The 21654-nt window shown below is 41.6% G+C and overlaps 1 protein-coding gene across 9 annotated transcripts in view; it reads right to left on the bottom strand.

The window, feature by feature from the left end:
• nrcama (neuronal cell adhesion molecule a) overlaps positions 1–21654 on the bottom strand; it is a 98671-nt gene that overhangs the window by 19885 nt on the left and 57132 nt on the right. For 5 of the 9 annotated variants that reach the window (XM_060887114.1, XM_060887106.1, XM_060887110.1 and 2 more), the window contains 13 exons: positions 17378–17516; positions 15462–15479; positions 14362–14467; positions 12623–12819; positions 12161–12283; positions 9154–9324; positions 8647–8703; positions 7127–7238; positions 5390–5574; positions 4813–4944; positions 3696–3839; positions 3098–3209; positions 1534–1700 (listed from right to left, as the gene is read on the bottom strand). In XM_060887114.1, coding sequence (XP_060743097.1) covers positions 1534–1700; positions 3098–3209; positions 3696–3839; positions 4813–4944; positions 5390–5574; positions 7127–7238; positions 8647–8703; positions 9154–9324; positions 12161–12283; positions 12623–12819; positions 14362–14467; positions 15462–15479; positions 17378–17471 — 1618 coding nt within the window. In that variant the 5' untranslated portion in view covers positions 17472–17516. The remainder of the gene's footprint in view (positions 1–1533; positions 1701–3097; positions 3210–3695; positions 3840–4812; positions 4945–5389; positions 5575–7126; positions 7239–8646; positions 8704–9153; positions 9325–12160; positions 12284–12622; positions 12820–14361; positions 14468–15461; positions 15480–17377; positions 17517–21654) is intronic. The other 4 variants (XM_060887109.1, XM_060887111.1, XM_060887112.1 and 1 more) reach the window with 3 other exon arrangements.

The raw sequence follows: 21654 nt of genomic DNA, 5'->3' as shown, positions 1-21654 counted from the left end.
CCAGTACATTTTGTAACATTAATAGGAAAGGAATGTAGTTATAAGACGGAGGAATGTAATTTGACCGAGTTTAAGGCTATAATCAAAACCAATACAAAAGAGAATAAAGAATTGTTTATTCAACGTTCTTTAACAATCTGAATAAGGGAGCGTCTGAATTTCTCAAATCAATCGCAAAATTTAAACGGATACAAAACTGATTCACACTTAAAGGTGCGGTGCACAATGTTTGAAAAACGCTTCAGAAAACCGATTCAGGCCGACAAACAAAACAAACGTGTAGCCAATGAGCAGAAAGGGGCGTGTCTTGTCAATATGCGGCGGAGAGAGTGTTCAGTGCGCATGTCTGACATTAGCAGAAAGCGATTGAAACACTGACATGGCGGATACCTGCCGTTACCTCTGCCTCGGGTTCTAGGTGTCGAACGTCGTCTTCGGCGTGAAACGGAGCTAAACCTTTCACGCTACAACACACAGTACTACAAAAACACATTTGTATCACCATAGTATTACTCATTGTGTTCATTTACTGATAAAAATATCCCCTCGGCCAGCCGCCCCAGCAGGTTCCGCCATAATAGTTGCCTGGGTTACGTATGTACGTGTGGGGCGGAGCTATCGAAACAGGGGTGACGCCCATTCGAGTTAGGGGCGTGTTTGTTTTGATGATTTCAAATGTCAACATTGGCTTTCGAACATCGTGCGCCCTGTCTTGAGCAGAGAGAAATAAAAGGGCATCATATATATTTATATATCCCTTACAACTGGGTTGCACGTGTTAGCTTTCAGTTAAAGTAGGAGTTTAGAAGGTGCCAATATGTCTGCAGGCAAATGACAGTAGAGAAAGTTCTTTAGGCTTTTAATGGACATGTAACACCGGTTTCCTGTTTTGCTCTCCGGAAAAGCACTTACCATCATTTACCTTCATTAGGAAAATAGACAACATGCAAGCTAAGGGCCAAACCTTTTGGCCTAATGCCTAATAAGATGGTAAAGGGCATTAAACCATTACAGGGATACTCGCAGCAAGGTCAAAAAATAAATAAATAAATAAATAAATAGGGCACGGTGGCTTAGTGGTTAGCACGTTCGCCTCACACCTCCAGGGTCGGGGGTTCGATTCCCGCCTCCACCTTGTGTGTGTGGAGTTTGCATGATCTCCCCGTGCCTCGGGGGTTTCCTCCGGGTACTCCGGTTTCCTCCCCCAGTCCAAAGACATGCATGGTAGGTTGATTGGCATCTCTGGAAAATTGTCCCTAGTGTGTGATTGCGTGAGTGAATGAGAGTGTGTGTGTGCCCTGCGATGGGTTGGCACTCCGTCCAGGGTGTATCCTGCCTTGATGCCCAATGACGCCTGAGATAGGCACAGGCTCCCCGTGACCCGAGGTAGTTCGGATAAGCGGTAGAAGATGAATGAATGAATGAATGAATGAATAAATAAATAAATAATAATAAATGTGCCGATTACTGATATATCTCAGGCCAGATTTTCTCAAATTCAATAAGTGCTGTATAAAATTCTCTGATATTCACCTTTGACCTCCAGGAATACGTGATTCTCAGAGATGCCGAGAGAGTTTGTGGCCACGCAGGTGTATCTGCCACTGTTTAGTGTCTGTGCCACAGGGACCTCAAGAGTTCCATTTTCATGAAACACATACGGGTCTCCAACCAAAACACTGGAGCGACTGTCCTTAAACCTGTAGAGAGAAACATCCACCACGCCATAAGTTAGCACCAAGGTGACAGACGCGTGTATTTAGCTTATACGTTTCCTCTGTTACGGCTTTAATAATCCCCAGAATGACCCCAACACAATAATCGTTGGCAACGGTTAAATACACCAGAAGATAAAGCAGTGACAAAGACGGTACTCTGAGCGGCAGCCAATCACAATCAAGGATGACCAACGTACTAATACACGCCTCGACCAATCGATATCCGAGTTCTATTTGAACTCTATTTACAGTAAACTTCATTTAAACATTAACTTCCCTGACATTAGGGAAGAGACTTGAAGCCTTGTCATGGTGAGCTGGAGGACAAACGTGTTCTGAAGGTTCTACTACTTTGTTAATAAATAAACGAAGACAAATTTAAAATGAAATTTTAACTATTTTGTGCCTAATAATGATGTGAACAACTTTTGTATGTCCTGTTTTAAAGCAGAGGACCTAACGTGTAGTTCATAAAGCTTTCAGACTAATAAATAGTATATCGTCGCTGTCAGGCGGAATCCTCGTATCTCCAAAACCGTTATTTTTCAGGACATTAAAAAAACGCCGTACCTTATCTGCAGTGCACAGGGTTTAGTCCGCGTTGCAGTGGATTGTCTTGCGCTAAATTCCTGTCCTCAGACGAGCACCAGAACTAGCGGGGGGTCAAGATTTTTTTTTCTTTGAGCCCAGTGTTTTGAAGACATTTACCTCAGAAGACGTGTTGATTCGTTGCGACTCTTCTTGAGGAGAAATATGCCGTGAAGCTCTCCCGCGGAGTGAGGAAGAGGTGGACAGTTGAAGTGTCCAATGGAGTTATGAGATTTGCGCTCAAGCTATTTTCAAGACTTTAGATTGGTTAATAACTTGTAAAAATAACAGACCCACGTGGGGACTGACCAATAGCATCGATATGTGAAAAAATATGAAATTGACCAAATTTGGACATACGAGGTTTCCGCCCTACAGCGACAATATGCAGTGCTTGCGGTGCTTAATGTAATGAAGCAACTTAGTATAACGAACTGTTGGTAGAAGAAAAAAAAAATTCTTATATACTGTCATAGATGCTCTATTAAAAGTGGGGAAAAAACATCCATGAATTCCTGCGTACAGTATAAGCCGACCGTTCTGGCTCTAATTATGTAGCTGGGACAAAGTTTTGGATGTGTGTTGGAGACAGTGTGGTTTGAGTTTTCACAGAAAACCTAAGCTGGGTAATTAACTGTAAAAGTGCAGAAATGTCCGAACTCTGGTTAACACGCTGTCAGTGACTGCAGAGCCATAGTAGGGCTGTTAATATACAACAGACAACCAGATGCAAACTCAAAGACACAAACAAATGGACACGCATACAGACACACACACACACACACACATACCATGATACTCTGGGAATAGGAGAGCCAAAGGATGCACAGTCCAGAAGCGCAGGTTTGTTCATGATGACCTGGTAGACTTTATTATTAGGAGTGAGCACTCTGGGAGGCTCGGCTGTAACAACGAGGACAAGTTAGACGATAAATATATCTGAATATGTTTACAAGTTATGTTAGCAGAATAAATGCCTCATGAACGATAACTAACTATTTAATTTGACTTTTTTTCGTATTCTAATCAAACCTGGGAGTCAGTGCCAGTGAAAGCTTCGCCATATTTAATGTAGTTACATTCTACTGCACAGCTTCTGTATTGTTATATGCCACTGCTGGGCCCCTGACCTGCTGGGCCCCTGACCTGCTGGGTCCCTGACCTGCTGGGCCCCTGACCTGCTGCCACAGCAAGGCCCTTAACCCTCAATTGCTCAATTGTATAAAAAGAGATAAAAATGCAAGTCGCTCTGAATAACGGCGTCTGCCGAACGCCATAAACGTAAATGCAATACATCAGGAGCAACATGATGAGTATATAATATAAAATGAACTGTTTGATTCGCTGAATAAGTCAAACGAAGGAGATTATTTAAAACAGGAGTATTACCTAGTACATTGACGAAGGCATTGGCAAGCAGATATCCATATTCATTAGAGACATTACACTGGTACACGGCACTGGATCCGGTCTGAACCTCGGTGAAAGTAATAATATCATCCTCCACCTTCCTGCTTGGGTCTGCAGGAGAATCTATTAGAAGACATAAAATCATGAGTTTTTGATTTTGACAGAAATAACTCATAAAGTGAAAACAGCTTTAGATCTATAACGCTTCTATTGATAGATTCCTGCATGCTAATGACTTCCTATTTACTTTTGACAATTAAAAGGGCCACGTTCAGAGACATGTATCACGTATACGCATCAGTATTCAAACCGCAGACGTGAATCCGCACTTAATTGTGTGAATGTGAATTAAATCTGGGTTATTATATCGAATTATGTCCTCGGCCTTAAGACCGTTTATCTCGTGTGTATCAATTATTAGATATTAAAATGATTTATTTAAGAGCGTTATCCATTAAAATCCACTTTAGTCAGTGTCACTGGAGGAAACAGAAGACATTGCTAGTCTTGTTGGTGTTAATAACACCATGGCTGTGTAACCTGCAGAGGTGGGAGTAAGTCACACACGTGCAAGTCACAAGTAAGTCTCGAGTCATGAACGTCAAGTCAAAGTCAAGTCGAGTCTTTTTTAATATTTGTCAAGCAAGTCTCAAATTTGCGACTTAAGTCTGACTCGAGTCAAGTCGTGTCCCCCATCTCTGAGTCATTTAACTCAAGTCCGAGTCAAGTCTTGAGTCATGAACGTCAAGTCGAGACTTTTTTTAATATTTGTCAAGCAGGTCTCAAGTCTCAAAATTGCGACTTAAGTCTGACTCGAGTCAAGTCGAGTCCCCAGCTCTGAGTCATTTAACTCAAGTCCGAGTCAAGTCTCGAGTCATGAATGTCAAGTCAAAGTCAAGTCTTTTTTTAATATTTGTCAAGCAGGTCTCAAGTCTCAAATTTGCGACTTAAGTCTGACTCGAGTCGAGTCATATGACTCGGGTCCCCCATCTCTTCGACCACACGTAACTTTCCCTAAATGAATACTGATGTGATTTTTGACTGTGAATGTGGCCCTTAATGAACATCGCAGTCTGTAATAAGGAAAGAAGCTGACTTTCGATGGGAACTCCGTTCATGAACCAGGTGACGGTGGGTTTGGGGTCGCCTCTAGCTCGGCAGGTTATCATCCCGTTCTCCATTGGAGCCAAGACCAGATTACGTGGTGAACTGATCCAGTACGGAACAGCTGGATATCAACAAACAAACAGAACAACAGAGGAGACTGGATTAGAATCTTTTCACGCAATCGATCTGTTCTTATGGCCGTCGTTCCAAGACCAAGCAGGAGATTTACAATCATGCACAAAAACCAGGGACAAACTAAATAACTAATTCATACTGCTCATAAGATAGAGGCCTGCATTATGCAAAGGTTTTCGATCTGACATCATTTGTTTACAGTACACAATACATACAATCTCTTAATGCTGTCGGTGCTCGAAACCTTTTTCCTGTACTGCACTTTTCACGAGACAATCGAATAAAGTTTCTCCGTATTCGATGCTGTTTACTGACAGAACATCAGTTCCCCAGATGATAAAGTCCTGCACTGCATTTAAAAAATCAATAAAAGGAAATGTAGAGTCGAGCAAATTGTGGAGTGAAGTGATGGAGACTGCTATCCATCTCACTTTTCACAGTAACGTGGATCGTGTGGTGGACGGAGCCCAGGTGGTTCTTCGCAGTGCAGCGGTAATCTCCAGCATCCGCCTCGGTGACCTCCTTGATCTTGAGCGTTTTCTGAAAGTTTAAGAACTCGGTTCTAGCGGTGGGGAGGTCACGGCTCACCTTGCTCCAAGAGATCTCTGGAGTGGGGCTGGAGTAAAAAGGAAAGAAAAAAAAATATATATACAGCATGAGAGAATTTACTGCTCTGAATTTACACTTTTTCATCCATTCTGTTGCTGGAATGAAAATGTTCAATGGGTATAAACAGATCAATTATTTTGAGAGAGAGAGAGAGAGAGAGAGAGAGAGAGAGAGAGAGAGAGAGAGAGAGAGAGAGAGAGAGAGACAGAGAGAGAGTGTATGTTTAAGAGAGAAAGAGTTAGAGAGAGAAAGAGAGAGAGAGAGAGAGAGAAAGAATGTTTAAGAGAGAGAGAGAGAGAGAGAAAGAGAGCGAGACAGAGAGAGAGAGACAGAGAGAGAGTGTATGTTTAAGAGAGAAAGAGAGAGAGAGAGAAAGAGAGAGAGAGACAGAGAGAGTATGTTTAAGAGAGAGAGATGGTGGAGAGAGGAGGGAGAGAGGAAGCAAGAGAGACGGAGATAGGAGCAAAAAAAGGAGAGAAAGGGGGTGGAGGGAAAGTAAGGTAGAGTGAGAGAGAGAGAGAGCGAGAGAGAGAGAGAGAGAGAGAGACAGAGAGAGAGAAAGAGAGAGAGAGAGAGAGAGAGAGAGAGAGAGAGAGAGAGAGAGAGACAGAGAGAGAGACAGAGAGAGAGAGAGAGAGAGAGAGAGAGAGAGAGAGAGAGAGAGTGTATGTTTAAGAGAGAGAGAGAGAGACAGAGAGAGAGAGAGAGAGAGAGAGAGAGTGTGTGTATGTTTAAGAGAGAGAGAGAGAGAGAGAGAGAGAGAGAGAGAGAGAGAGAGACAGAGACAGAGAGAGAGAGAGAGAGAGAGAGTGTATGTTTAAGAGAGAGAGAGAGAGACAAAGAGAGAGAGAGAGTGAGAGAAAGAGACAGAGAGAGAGAGAGAGAGTGAGAGAGACAGAGAGAGAGAGAGAGAGAGAGAGAGAGAGAAAGAGAGACAGAGAGAGAGAGAGAGAGAGAGAGAGAGAGAGAGAGAGAGAGAGAGAGAGAGAGAGAGAGAGTGAGTGAGTGAGAGAGAGAGACAGAGAGAGAGAGAGAGAGAGTGAGAGAGAGACAGAGAGAGAGAGAGAGAGTGAAAGAGAGAGAGAGAGAGAGAGAGAGAGAGAGAGAGAGAGAGAGAGAGAGAGAGAGAGAGAGAGAGAGACAGAGAGAGAGAGAGAGAGAGAGAGACACAGAGAGAGAGAGAGAGAGACAGAGAGAGAGAGTGTATGTTTAAGAGAGAGAATGTTAAAATGTTAGTGGTTTAAGATGAACCTTCAAATTTCATCCCCTTACGAACACTCGGGGCGTCACAGAGAACAGAAATAGGTTCGATATCAACATTTACTTTTAACATTTGAGTGGAAAAAAAAAGGAACTTCTTAAAGCTCTAGTTTTATATGAGCCGTTAACCTCCAGTGTGTCGCGTGCCATAAGAAACAAGTTCAATGCTGAACATTAAAACCCCAGAAAAGGCAGAAATTCCTTTTTTTTTTTTTTTTTTGGCTTTAGGTAAAAAGAAAGAACTCGCTGTTCCAACAACACAGACCATGAGACAAAATCAGAAGTAAGAGTTGGCTTACAGTCCAGCAGCAATGCACTCCAGTTCCAGAACCTGTCCACTCAGGACCATCTTCGAGCTGGTAGAACCGCTCGGGACCAAAAACGAAGGTTGTATCTCCTCAACTGCGTCATCTGAAGTAGTGAGAATACTCACAGTAAGAGCAGGTCTGAGCAGGTGAACACCTTCACGGTCACAACCGATAAATAATCGTTTTAATATTAAAATACTTTGAGCTGGACGCCACCTTCAGACTCGCTAGTAAAATGCTCGTAGTGTTCTAATCTAATCCTGGTCGCTGTTATAGACGCAATATATAAAAAGAAACAAACTTGCTTTACCTCGAGTCAGGCTACTGGGCGTACTGTATAATATCAGACATCAAGCAAATTGTCGCTGTCGGGTGGAAACCTCGTATCTCCAAAACTGTTATTTTTCAGAAAATTAAAAAAACACCGTACCTTATCTGCAGTGCACAGGGTTTAGTCCGCGTTGCAGTGGATTGTCTTGCGCTAAATTCCTGTCCTCAGACGAGCACCAGAACTAGCGGGGGTCAAGATTTTTTTTTCTTTGAGCCCAGTGTTTTGAAGACATTTACCTCAGAAGACGTGTTGATTCGTTGCGACTCTTCTTGAGGAGAAATATGCCGTGAAGCTCTCCCACGGAGTGAGGAAGAGGTGGACAGTTGAAGTGTCCAATGGAGTTATGAGATTTGCGCTCAAGCTATTTCCAAGACTTTAGATTGGTTAATAACTTGTAAAAATAACAGACCCACATGGGGACTGACCAATAGCATCGATATGTGAAAAAATATGAAATTGATCAAATTCGGACATACGAGGTTTCCGCCCGACAGCGACGATATGTGGTGTATTTTAAACCCTTTAGCGAACGAGGCCCGGAGCGAATACGAGGCAGCAGCATCAATGAGAAATGAGCAAACTGCGAGTGAGTCTCAGAATTGCTTGAATGAGATGAACAGTGTGGATAACGGACAACGTGGAAGTCACCGGATGATTTCTCTACGACATCCGTCTGAAAATCTACAAGCGTGTTATAAGAGTAGAATATATCTCACTACCATGAACTAGATACTAACGAGTCAAGATGAACGTGATGAAAGAACTTCTAAGATGATCACGATGACAGAAAACCTTGAGATCGTTTAATAAGCTAATTTCTCTCTTTTTTTTTTTTTTACTAAAATAATTAACCATTTCAGATAACAACAAAGAATCGTGTGGGGGGGGGATTAGCTGAAGAAGTCAAAGAAGTGGAAAGCCGAGAGGAAATATCAGCATGCAAAGATGTCCCTCCGATCGGATCGGATAAACGGATCATACAGAAAAATCTGGAAATGATAAGAAACAAGAACAGAACAAGAACGAAAGAACCGTCGTCTGTTCAGGGAAAGTGAGGAAAGGTCGATTTGGAGTTTTGAGTTAGCGAGTGATTTGTGGTTGGTGAAAATAACAGAGGGGTTAATCGCTAGTTGTTGGTTAAAGTACAGAGGGGCAATCACTAGGGGGCGGCATCACTCACCACCGAACAAATCAGTCTCATTCAAATAAGCTGCCATTGTCTCATTGATAGCATCCACTGTAACACAACAGAAATTCAAATGCATGTAAATCATGATAAAAAAAAAAAAAAGAAACAAAATTTTTTACAAAATGAAGATTCAAAAATGGCTGAATAACAACAACAACAACAACAAAAAGTCTGTGGCTATATGGATAAATAGAAACAAGGAAAAAACATGATTAATGAAAGGGTTAAAGTGTTGTTCTGTGTGTGACGTTTCACAAGAACTTGCCCCCAGAGTACTCTTTGTCCCTCAGAGAGACAGGAAGGTATATTACCGTGATGAATTGCGGTTTGGAGGCTTTACTGCAGCCCTCTCAAACAAAAACCTACGGGACTCCAGACAAGGCCACCCATTCAGAGCTGATGGCATGGCAAGTGTAGTTATCGTTATCATAAACTGGTGCGGGAAACTACCCCCGGCGTTGCTCCTACAGATGTACGCAGCACACATAAGGGACTCACTGTTGAGGACACGGACGCTGATGGGCTGCTTTTGCTGAATGGTCTGTGTGTGTGGGAAGCGTGCGTAACAAATGTAGTCACTCCGGGAATCTTCCAGAATCACGTTGGAGAAGTAGAGGTCACCGTTCAGGCCCTGAGAGACACGGCTGCTCTGTGGAAGCCTCTGGAAATCTGGGGATGTAAAAATGTGACACAGAGAGAGAGAGAGAGAGAGAGAGAGAGAGAGATTGAGAGATGTGGGTGGAGAGAGGAGGGAGAAAGGAAGCAAGAGAGAATGAGAGAGATTGAGATAGGAGCAAAAAAGGAGAGAGAGGGGGATGGAGGGAAAGTAAGAGAGAGAGAGAGAGAGAGTGTGTATGTTTAAGAAAGAGAGAGAGAGAGGGATGGGTGGAGAGAGGAAGCAAGAGAGAATGAGAGAGATTGAGAGAGACGGAGATATGAGCAAAAAAAGGAGAGAAAGGGGGATGGAGGGAAAGTAAGATAGTGCGAGAGAGAGTGAGTGTATGTTTAAGAGAAAGAGAGAGAGAGAGAGAGAGAGAGATGGGTGGAGAGAGGAGGGAGAAAGGAAGCAAAAGAGAATGAGAGAGACAGAGATAGGAGCAAAAAAGAAGAGAAAGGGGGATGGAGGGAAAGTGAGATAGAGCGAGAGAGAGTGAGTGTATGTTTGAGAGATGGAGATAGGAGCAAAAAAGGGAGAGAAAGGGGGATGAAGAGTAAAGGATAAAGTGTGAGAGAGCAAGTATGTGTTTAAGAGAGAGAGAGAGAGAGAGAGAGAGAGAGAGAGAGAGAGAGAGAGAGAGAGAGAGAGAGAGAGATGTGGGTGGAGAGAGGAGGGAGAGATGAAGCAAAAGAGCATGAGAGAGATTGAGAGAGATGGGGATAGGAGCAAAAAAGGAGAGAAAGGGGGATGGAGGGAAAGTAAGATAGTGCGAGAGAGAGTGAGTGTATGTTTGAGAGAGAGAGAGAGAGAGAGAGAGAGAGAGAGAGAGAGAGAGAGAGAGAGAGAGAGAGAGGGAGAGAGTTACAAGCAGAGACAGACAGGTGAGGCTATTAAAGGCTGCAAATAGGGCCTGGATGACAGCTACACGCTTGATCAGTTACGAGCAATACGGAGTGAAGAAGCAGAGAAAGAAAAAAATGAACAGAGGAACAGAAACAGCGACTGCTTTAACCCTAATACTGAAGTGTGTGTCACAGTAAAACATGACAGCTTTATAAAATCAGTAAAACCTGCTAGTGAGGAAGGTTCTTATTTAGTGCAGCTCTGTATTGTTCAGGGGAACTGATGACACACTGAACACACAAGTTCTCTTATTGCTATATATATATATATATATATATATATATATATATATATATATATATATATATACACATACACACAAATATAAAACTTAGGTGCAATTTTACAATTAAAAAAAAACTATTAAAAATATATATATATAATTCAACTAGATTTGTAAAGTTCTTCACGACAAACTTTGAAGTTGGCTTTGACGATGCAAGTATTCATAAGGAGTGGACATAAGGGTCAGTGTTACTTTTGGAAGCAAGTATACAGAAAGCTAGGGTGCCAAAACATTTGGAGGTAAGTGGAGACGAGCATGTGACGTCATCAGAATACTCTTGAGGAAGTTCCCCTCGTTGTTTTGAGTGTTTTGATATGTCACATGTCCATGTTGTAAAAAGTTTTTTGATTTTGCATATTTTGGGGGCGGGGCTGCGGGACAACCGAAAGGCCAGTCGGTACACCAATTTAAAAGTTTGTTCAGAGTATCACCCTAAAGGAGACACCAGAGTGTCACCCTAAAGGAGACACCAGAGTATCACCCTAAAGGAGACACCAGAGTATCACCCTAAAGGAGACACCAGAGTATCACCCTAAAGGAGACACCAGAGTATCACCCTAAAGGAGACACCAGAGTATCACCCTAAAGGAGACACCAGAGTATCACCCTAAAGGAGACACCAGAGTATCACCCTAAAGGAGACACCAGAGTATCACCCTAAAGGAGACACCAGAGTATCACCCTAAAGGAGACACCAGAGTATCACCCTAAAGGAGACACCAGAGTATCACCCTAAAGGAGACACCAGAGTAACACCCTAAAGGAGACACCAGAGTATCACCCTAAAGGTGCCGAGTTTGGTGTAGATAGTTCGAAAGTTTGCCGAGTTAGAAACCTCCAAAGTTTATAATGGGACTCTATGGGAAAAATGGCCACTTTGAGACCCGGTACCGAAAGTACCGGTACTCAGATCGCTTATAAAAGTAATAGCAACAAACTTCAGACCAGGCTCGAAAGCTCTAGGAGTCTGGACTCTTGATAATTTTTTGTCTAAGCTTAAATAGGAAAACAGAATGTTTAAGTTTATTGTGATCATAAACTCAGTGCTATCAGGCCCAGGAGAAGCAGGAGTGTAATCTGGGGATCCAGGTTCCGTCGCTAAACTTATAAACTAAGTAGAAACTTGGGCTTCTACAAAGCCAACATAATTAATATAATTTAAAACTAATTAAATAGGATGTTTTTTTGATCTTTTGGAAGTTTGCCACCATCTCACTAGATCTTCCCTATCACATGAGAGCTAGCAAACATGGAAGGTTAGCATGTAAGGTCGCAACATCATCAGAGAATATCTGAATACACTGAACGTAAAGCGCTATCTGCTCCTCTTCCTCATACATCAGGTTCACAGCGCCCGTGATATGATCTGTCTGGTGTTTCCTCCACCTTCCGCCTAGACATTACGTCCATACATCCTCCTCTGACCTTCTGAATGATAGAGCAAAGCTTTTCTATCGCCCACGGTCAGAAAATCAAGGTTATTATTATTTATATTAAAGAGTGTATTCCAATCACCGGTGCAAAACTCGATTCATACAGAAAATAAAACGTATTAATTACGAATGAATAAACGGTTGCAGCCTGGCTCTTAGAAGTAATGCTGCGGATTAATGCTGTGGTTTTGAGATGCGGTGGAGGCTGAAATAAAAAAGGCTTACTGTTGTCCATCCAGAAGACGATAGGAGGAGGGAGTCCTGCAGGAGGTCTGCACTGCAGCACCAGAGACTTGCCTTCCTGGATGATGATTGGTTTGATTCTCTCCTTTGACCACAGAGGCGATCCTACACGACACGACACACAACACGTCTGCTTAAGGGTCTGTTTAAATGGACACTTTCGGAAGTGTCTTTCGGGAACGACGAAGGAAAAAAGCGAAGAGGAAGAAACTGATTCGGAGTGAAAAATTTCAACATGAGGAGAATATGATGGAAATACTGAGGAAATGGTGCATGCTCCGTCTATGTTTAAATGCATGTACCTTCCAAAATAAGTGCTTTGATGATGGCAGACATGCCTTTTCACATGAATAACAGAAATGAAGTTACATTAAGGCGTAAAATGACACGTTTAAAAGAAGCAAAAAGAAACAGCAAGGTTAAGGACGAATAAGTGAACCGTACTCGACTGGCGGATGACGATGTTGTTGGAGATCGCTGTTCCGTGCTCGTTGCGTGCAGTGCACTGGTAGACACCCTCGTAATCCTCTGCCTTCTCTCCTCCGCTGATGTCAATCACCAGAGTCCCAGAATGAGGCTTCATGGTCACTTTAGAGTCCTTTTCGACATCGAAATGCATGCCGTTCTTGGTCCAGGAGAAGCTGTTTAAATGCAAAACGTTTCAGCAAACCAAAATAACGACGCGCTGTTTCGCGTGCGGCCTTTAAGTATGTGGTCTTTTTAATATAACCACGCAGTTATGAGTCATTATCGTAACAGACCAAACAAAATCAAGCCCAGTGCTTCTTTACTATGCAGATTACAGACCATGTATCCATCAAATATACATTATATCACTAGATGTATGTGGAAGATGATGCCCCTAAGCACTAACATGATCTCAATGAAAAAGAAATGGTTCGATAAATTTGCAGTGGAAGAAACACTGACTGCACCCCAGACCTCCTCACCCAACATCAGTACCTGACATCTTATGTACTTGTAGCTCAATGAACACCAGCAACCTAATGGAAAGCCTTCTTAGAAGAAGGGAGCTTAAAGGTGGGGTCTCCGTTGTTTGAAAGCCAATGTTGTCATTTGAAATCACCAAAACAAACACGCCCCTATCCCAAATGGGTCCCACCCATGTATCGATAGCTCCGCCCACACGTACATAAGTAACCCAGGCAACTAATGGAAAGAAATGTGTCTTTATCATAGCTGAAGGGAAGAACAATACGATTGCAGATAAACAAACAAGCAAAAATGACACACAAGCATAATCATGTAAAGGACAAAGGCATATATTAGTTCTGTGTAACAAAGCAAAACCAACGTTACTCACCTATCGAGAAGGAAAAAAGCGCCTCGGCGTCCCATCGCAGGCCTTCCTGCTCCTTCAGTTCTCTCCAGCGCTGGAAAGCTGATCCTATATTAACACGTCCTACTTCTTACCTTATCGTAAGTCTTTCTTCTCTTTCTTTCTTTGTTTTTATCCTCCATGTCAATGTTAAAACCGCTTTCTGCTAATGTCACACATGCGCACTGAACACTCTCTCCGCCCATATTGACAAGACACGCCCCTTTCTGCTCATTGGCTACACGTTAGTTTTGTTTTTGTTTTGTTTGGCAGCCCGACTCAGTTTTCTGAAGCATTTCTCAAACAACGGAAACCCCACCTTTAATATAACTCAAAGAGGTGACTAGATCTGGAATGGGATGTTCAACAAGGACGCATCATCCTCAGGTGTCCACATACTTCTGGTTATATATATATATATATATATATACATACATATATATATATATAAAATCATCAGAAAATACTATAGCTAAAGTAATGTTAATCACAACCAGACTAATTAAGCGTTTAAAAAGCAAAAAAGTTCAAATAAAACCAGTAAACACATTTCTGGTGATTTTCTTTCTGCTTTGAGAACGAAGCTCTTTGTGAAATTTAGAGATATCAGACCAAAGACTTTTCCTATCATAATTAAACTCTATCCTTTAGTTAACTGCCTACTTGCTTATCTTCACACATCCCTTTCGTCGTACTGTCGTTAGAATCTTTGATGACGGCTCCGGAAAGTAATTTAACGGCTGAGATTAAATGCTTTTCGACTCCAGTAACAATTCATACAGAGATAATAAGAAATCTGAGCCGATTATGTACAGTATAACTACCCACAACATAAATCTCTCACCTTGGATGTGGTTTTCCTTTAGCCTCACAGTGGATGACGATGTTTTCCCGTGGATCGACAATGTAATCTTTAGGAGACTGGTGGGTTATGGTTGGAGGCTGTGGCACTGCGGTCACACATAAAAATGAATAAATCCGGACGGCCGTTTCTTACTCTGACCATTTACCAATACACCGCAATGACAAACACACAAACACACACGCCTTCAAACCCTACGTACAGTATATCACACACTCACAAGCAAACTGGAACACAGGATGTCATGCATTCATAGTTTGGACTTTGTCTATTTGGGCAAAACAAAAGCAAGCAAATTTGGATCACAGCACTCAAGACTAGCATGCAACATATCGTCGCTGTCGGGCGGAAACCTCGTATGTCCAAATTTGGTCAATTTCATATTTTTTCACATATCGATGCTATTGGTCAGTCCCCACGTGGGTCTGTTATTTTTACAAGTTATTAACCAATCTAAAGTCTTGAAAATAGCTTGAGCGCAAATCTCATAACTCCATTGGACACTTCAACTGTCCACCTCTTCCTCACTCCGTGGGAATGCTTCACGGCATATTTCTCCTCAAGAAGAGTCGCAACGAATCAACACGTCTTCTGAGGTAAATGTCTTCAAAACACTGGGCTCAAAGAAAAAAAAATCCTGACCCCCGCTAGTTCTGGTGCTCGTCTGAGGACAGGAATTTAGCGCAAGACAATCCACTGTAACGCGGATTAAACCCTGTGCACTGCAGATAAGGTACGGCGTTTTTTTCATTTCCTGAAAAATAACAGTTTTGGAGATACAAGGATTCCGTCCGACAGCGACGATGTACAGTATATGCCCTTTAAACAGTAGAAATATGTATATACATGTATATTTTTTGGATTTATAGATGAACTTCATGCAATGGAATGAAGCATTTCAAGCAGAAGAGCATCTCTTGCTTGCACTGTATCGAGTTCTTTAAACATCTCCCGATGCATCCACACATGAATAAGAACGTAAACTAAGGTAGAAATCACTGCAAGTCCACGTAACGGCACTAAGGTCATACGCGACACAAAAGCAAACAGAAATTCAACCGCAAAACAAAATCGTCACTTACATCCTTCCAGAACTTTAGCTTTATTCCCCGACAGGAAAGAGAACAATAATGACAAGTATAGAAGAAGAAGAGCACATATTAGTGTAGTTTTAAAGAGCTGGGGCTTGTAGATAGCTGTGTATTTCGATTACATAAACACTCTTGATAGAAACATGCTTTGTGTGCATTAACGGATGGTCGTAATTTATTATATAATATGTAATATGTAGTTATAAGGATATTAGCAATCGTTCTAAATGTACTCATAATAATAAATAATCATAAGGTTTTAACGAAGCCCATTGGACCCTTTAACGTAACTGTTTCTTCAGCTTCCGATTGGTTGTCCAACACCGTAACCGCTAAGCTACCACGTCCCCATGGTGTCATTTTAAACATTTAAACGCATCATGATAAAAATGAGCTAATTCTAATTAGCATTGGAAGAAATGTAGAATTAAAAATATAACTACAAAAAAAGTAAAGTAGTAAAAAAAAAAAAAAAAAAAAAAAAAAAAAAACAAAAGCAAGTTTTTAGAAGCTTTCAAATAACTTCCACACAACAGCATCCGTATTAGAGGTATAACGACACACTCATTATGTGTCGCGACCGAACCGTATGTTAAGCACGATGCCAGCTGCTTAATTTCAATTCAATTCTCTGAATATTTTAAACACAATTTGAATAAAAAAAATAAATAAATCACGACAGATCAGACTCCTGTTTTGTTTTTTGAATCATAAATAACGCAAAGCAATGTGCATTTCTGTCCGTAGTCCAAAGTACGACACGTTTACCAAATCTTAAATATAAATGCGTTAAATTCTCCAAAATATTTTGAGAAACGTGTCTGAACTGTGGAAAATAATCAACTGAGGCTTAATGAGGCTTAATGAGCTCGACGGCAGAAACGGAGCTCCAAAGTCGGCTAAAACGGCTGATTTTTAAAGCATCTTGTGTTGTCTGAAAGCCTCTAATAAGCTCTTTTAAAACCGTGGTCGTGTGACCATAGAACTTTAAATGCATATCGGTCGTTGCAGTCTGGAGCTATCGAGCTATTGGACTTCACAAGTGCACGTCTCGCATGTTCTCAAGGAAAGAACGTGATCAAGTGACCAGACATTGTGTATACAGTGATCCCTCGTTTATCGCGGTTAATGGGGACCGGAACCCCTCGCAATAGTAATCCCCTAGGAATTTCCATAAATGTGTACAATATGTATATTTATACTTTATATATATTTTACTTAAATCTATTTAACTATAAAACCTTAGTTTGACCTTTTCAATTATGGTCATAATCTTCCTCTTCCTCTTGGGTCCACTAGTGGAATCTTTTGCAAGCGCACGGCGCTTAGGAGGCATTGTAAGGGCTTAACGAAAACACAATACGCGAGACACAGTTGACAGCGTGAACGAGATTGGCGAGATACAGTACAACAAGGGAAGAGGAGAGGATGCGATGATGCGCAGCCAATCAGCTCAGATCTCGTGCCGGGAGCCAATCACGTGCCTTGTCTGAGTGCCCGTGGGTATGTACAAAGCCTCTGAGTGAGTTTCTCTCTTTGTCTGGCATCCTGGGAAACCGTTGTTATTTTTATTTTTCGATGAATAATCTTTAAAAAATCACCAATGCACTGAGGCCGCGAAACTTGAACCGCGAAACTTGAACCGCGAAACTTGAACCGCGAAACTTGAACCGTGAAGTGGCGAAGGATTACTGTATATTTATCTCTATACACTTGATTAGAACTGCATTATATCAATAATTAACACAACGCTGATGTACTTCGCACATATCCACGATCACGACACACCCGATGTCCTGACGTATCGTTACACCCCTACTCCATATCGGAGCAATATTTGTGCTCGGAGTCTAATAAAGACATTTTGAGACGCTGTTGTGAATGTGCACGTACGCGTGTGTACTTACGATCGAGAGGGACCTCCAGTGCCGTGAGCACATGAGCCAAGAAGAGCACCAGCAGCGCATTACGACAGTCTCTCAACTTGTCCATCATGAGCATGGGACACCGCTATCAGGGCCACAGGTTCCTCAAGAACATCCACCACTGCAACGAGAAACAAGGTGGGAGAATATCAACAAGGAGTCGGTATCAAGGAAAGAAAAGACACTGAATACAGAACTGAAAAAAGGATCAAAGTTGTTAAGCAGTCAATAACAGATCCGTTATTACACCCATAACCTCACTGCCCGAGCTCAATCGATTCATACATGTAGCATGGCAATGCCATTAAAGTCCCTTCACTCCACTCCATGTGTCTGAACTGTTACTGAGTTCTATCTTTGGGGTGGAAAAATTGGGTCCCACTTTATGTCTGTAATACAAGTGTAACTACAAATAAACCATACAATATTCAGCAATACTGAACTGTTACTGAGACATTTTAATATGTGAACACAAAACTGTTCAAATGTTTATTAGGTTTATTTCAAACAGAACATTTGTCTGAACAGACTTCTGCTAAAAAAATGAATAAAACAGCATCAGCCCTTTCAGAAACATTGTCCAACTTGTCACGTCAAGCATCAGGGCAGGACTGGGTGTTCATCGGGCAGGACCGGGTGTTCATCGGGCAGGACCGGGTGTTCCTCGGGCAGGACCGGGTGTTCCTCGGGCAGGACCGGGTGTTCCTCGGGCAGGACCGGGTGTTCCTCGGGCAGGACTGGGTGTTCCTCGGGCAGGACTGGGTGTTCCACGGGCAGGACTGGGTGTTCATCGGGCAGGACTGGGTGTTCATCGGGCAGGACTGGGTGTTCATCGGGCAGGACTGGGTGTTCCACGGGCAGGACTGGGTGTTCCACGGGCAGGACTGGGTGTTCCACGGGCAGGACTGGGTGTTCCACGGGCAGGACTTGGTGTTCCTCGGGCAGGACTGGGTGTTCCTCGGGCAGGACTGGGTGTTCATCGGGCAGGACTGGGTGTTCATCGGGCAGGACTGGGTGTTCATCGGGCAGGACTGGGTGTTCATCGGGCAGGACTGGGTGTTCATCGGGCAGGACTGGGTGTTCATCGGGCAGGACTGGGTGTTAGACCAAACTAAGATTTGGTCTTTTAAAACAACATGAAAATGAAGGTGTTTCTGTAACTTTTGCACAATACTGTAGACTTTTTTTAAGTTCGCACGCAAGACGGATGTAACATAATTAACTGAAGGTATAATTGATAGAAAAGACTTTTCCCTCAGAGGAGAATGGGTTCCCTTTTGATTCTGGTTCCTCTCAAGGTTTCATCTCAAAAAGATTTTCCTTGCCATCCAACACCTATGAAATTAAGGACCAATCTAAATGTTATAATGAACTATTTATTTCATTTTATTTTTGTCAAAAGTGTTATACAAATTACATTGAACTTTTCCTTGCAGGCATGTAATCATCTACATTAAAAAGATCTGTACACTGCAACTAGCCAGAATTTGAACTTAACTAATATTTACATAGCTGTGCTGCTTGTGTAGCCTGGTAACCCTTTAAAAGTACAGGCTTTCAATCAGTGGGTAATATAACAGTATGTACACAGCAACGGCAAAGAAACCGTCCAGTTTGCAGGTATTTCTCAATTACGCTCCGACCTTCCGTCTGAGTCGTCATTGTACAACAAATATCGAAGTGTTAAACTTTAAAACCGACGTGGAGTTGTTGGTTTGCAGGTACTTTTCTATTACAGATATTGATTTCCCATCATTTCGGACGTTCAGTTGACAACGACTGCAATGGCAAAATATCTTCTGGATGGTTTATATTTCAGTGATTCTGCTGCAATGATCGGAAAACGGTTTAGAATCCTTTTTGAAACGAGTTGTCTATTGTGCCCATAGATGACATTTTCTCTATTGATGCTTCAAGCATTGAGCAAAAAAAAGAGGAGAAATAAAATATATAGAAGTGTATTTATAGAAAAGTTTTAAATATAAGTATTTAATCATTTTCTAATTAGCATCATTAATATTATTTGCTACGGATGTTTGGCGTTCCTGATAAATAATTGAAATAAATAAATAAATAAATAAATAAATAAATAAAAGATCACTACCCTGATAAATATTTAAATGACGTTATGCGAGTCAAAATAACATCACGTCTTCTTCATTGACCTTTGCAGCAATCGAGAAAGCTTGAACGAGGTTGAGCCGACGTGAGGATGGGAGAAGGGAATGAGTTTTTAAGGTTGTCTGGTTAATATTGGAGAGATTAAAACACTTAAATGATTCATTCCACATTTGTGTATCAGCGCTTTATTGTAATATATTATATTATATTATATTATATTATATTATATTATAATATAATATAATATAATATAATATAATATAATATAATATAATATAATTAATATAATATAATATAATATAATATAATATAATATAATATAATATAATATAATATAATATAATATAATATAATATAATATAATATAATATAATATAATATAATGAGTGTGTGTGCCCTGTGATGGGTTGGCACTCCGTCCAGGGTGTATCCTGCCTTGATGCCCGATGACGCCTGAGATAGACACAGGCTCCCCGTGACCCGAGGTAGTTCGGATAAGCTGTAGAAGATGAATGAATGAGTGAGTGAGTAATATAATATAATATAGGGTAAAGTAGCCCCGCCTCCAATTCCGATCCACGCTCTTCGGAGGAGAGCCTCAATGCTTGATTCTGATTGGCTGGCTGACGTCCTAACGTGCGTATTTATTTTTCGGTTCTTGCACCGCTGGCAGTTCAGCTGTAAGTGAAGAGTTAGTGGACTGTCCACCGAAGCACAAGGCTCTAAAATGCCAGACAATTTTTAATGTATTATTTCAGATATCAGAAAAAAATATACAATTAATACTTTTTTCTTTTTCATGCTTTGTATCGACGACTGGTTACTCCGTTACTGCATTTTAAATGACATTTTGGACTTACGAATGGTGGCTTGAGGTGGGACGAGTATGAAATGAGTTCTACACACAAGAGTGGTTTAAGGGGGAAAAAACCTGGCAGACGTCTCGAAACAAAACCCGACGCACACCTGCCTCGTAAGGGTCTCTCGGCTATGACCGTCGCGACCGCATTAGCGTTATGCGTGTGTTATTTTTCAAATAACTCCACAGACTGTAGCACTGTGAATTTCTGCGATGCGACATCATCACGGAGGGTTGATAAAATCATTATATCACGCAAGCCTACTGCTCACCGTTAGACGCAGCTGCAAAACATCGATGACCAAAATACTTTAAGCCTGATATCTTCAGTCATTTCAACAGAATGGAACTGAAAAGTCAGTCACTCGCGTGACCTAAAAAAAAAAAATCCTGCAATCATTGGTTCCTGGTTACCATGGAGAAAAGAAAAACTTTGCTCTTCAAAGTCAAATAGAGAGAAGAATGTAGCTGCCAATCACATAAAGGGCTTCATTGTTGTCAGGCGGCGTGAATGTCCCGTTACGCCATTAATCAAGAGAAAGCAAGCGAATTCAGGCTAACTCACCTGACACTGACTATTCACAACGTCTGGAGGATTCGATGTGTGCAAATGTCAAAATAAGATGAGAGAGAAATATGGAGAGATGAGAAGTAATAAAGGAAAAAGGTTCACAGCACTCACGACCGCATTAGCTACCGTTCCAAGCTCCTGTTATTTATTTGCACTACTTTAGCTTGATGGTGATTGCACATTCCAGTTAATGGTAAGAATCGAAGTACAAAGTCTCCTGAATTCTAAGAGCGATATAATAATGGATTAATAATACAGGAGATAAAGAGTCCTGTAATGTATTGTCATTATATTAGGCTGGATTCCCGTTTGTGATGAATACAGACGTTCGCTATTCAGGGCACCGATCAGGGAGTCGTAAATGTTCCAGTGGGATGGAAGGATTTTGCGATAATGGACGACTATGAGGAAATATAACATAGGCAACTTTGTCTACAACTATAAGTACCTTGTAAGTCGGACATTACTTCTGTTAGCAATTTTTTTTTTACGGTTTGTTTCAATTTGAATGACCGTAAGGGTTAATGATCAAAGATAAAAAATAAAGTCGACTAGCTAGCCTACGGTCCTGCACTGTGATTAAAGGTGGGAAAGTTTAAGAAACGCTTCAGAAAACCGAGTCGGGCCGACAATCGAAACAAACGTGTAGCCAATGAGCAGAAAGGGGCGTGTCTTGTCAATATGCGGCGGAGAGAGTGTTCAGTGCGC

Source organism: Tachysurus vachellii, chromosome 14 (assembly GCF_030014155.1).
Source record: "Tachysurus vachellii isolate PV-2020 chromosome 14, HZAU_Pvac_v1, whole genome shotgun sequence".
Lineage (NCBI taxonomy): Eukaryota > Metazoa > Chordata > Actinopteri > Siluriformes > Bagridae > Tachysurus > Tachysurus vachellii.
This window is presented reverse-complemented; position numbering and strand designations above follow the sequence as displayed.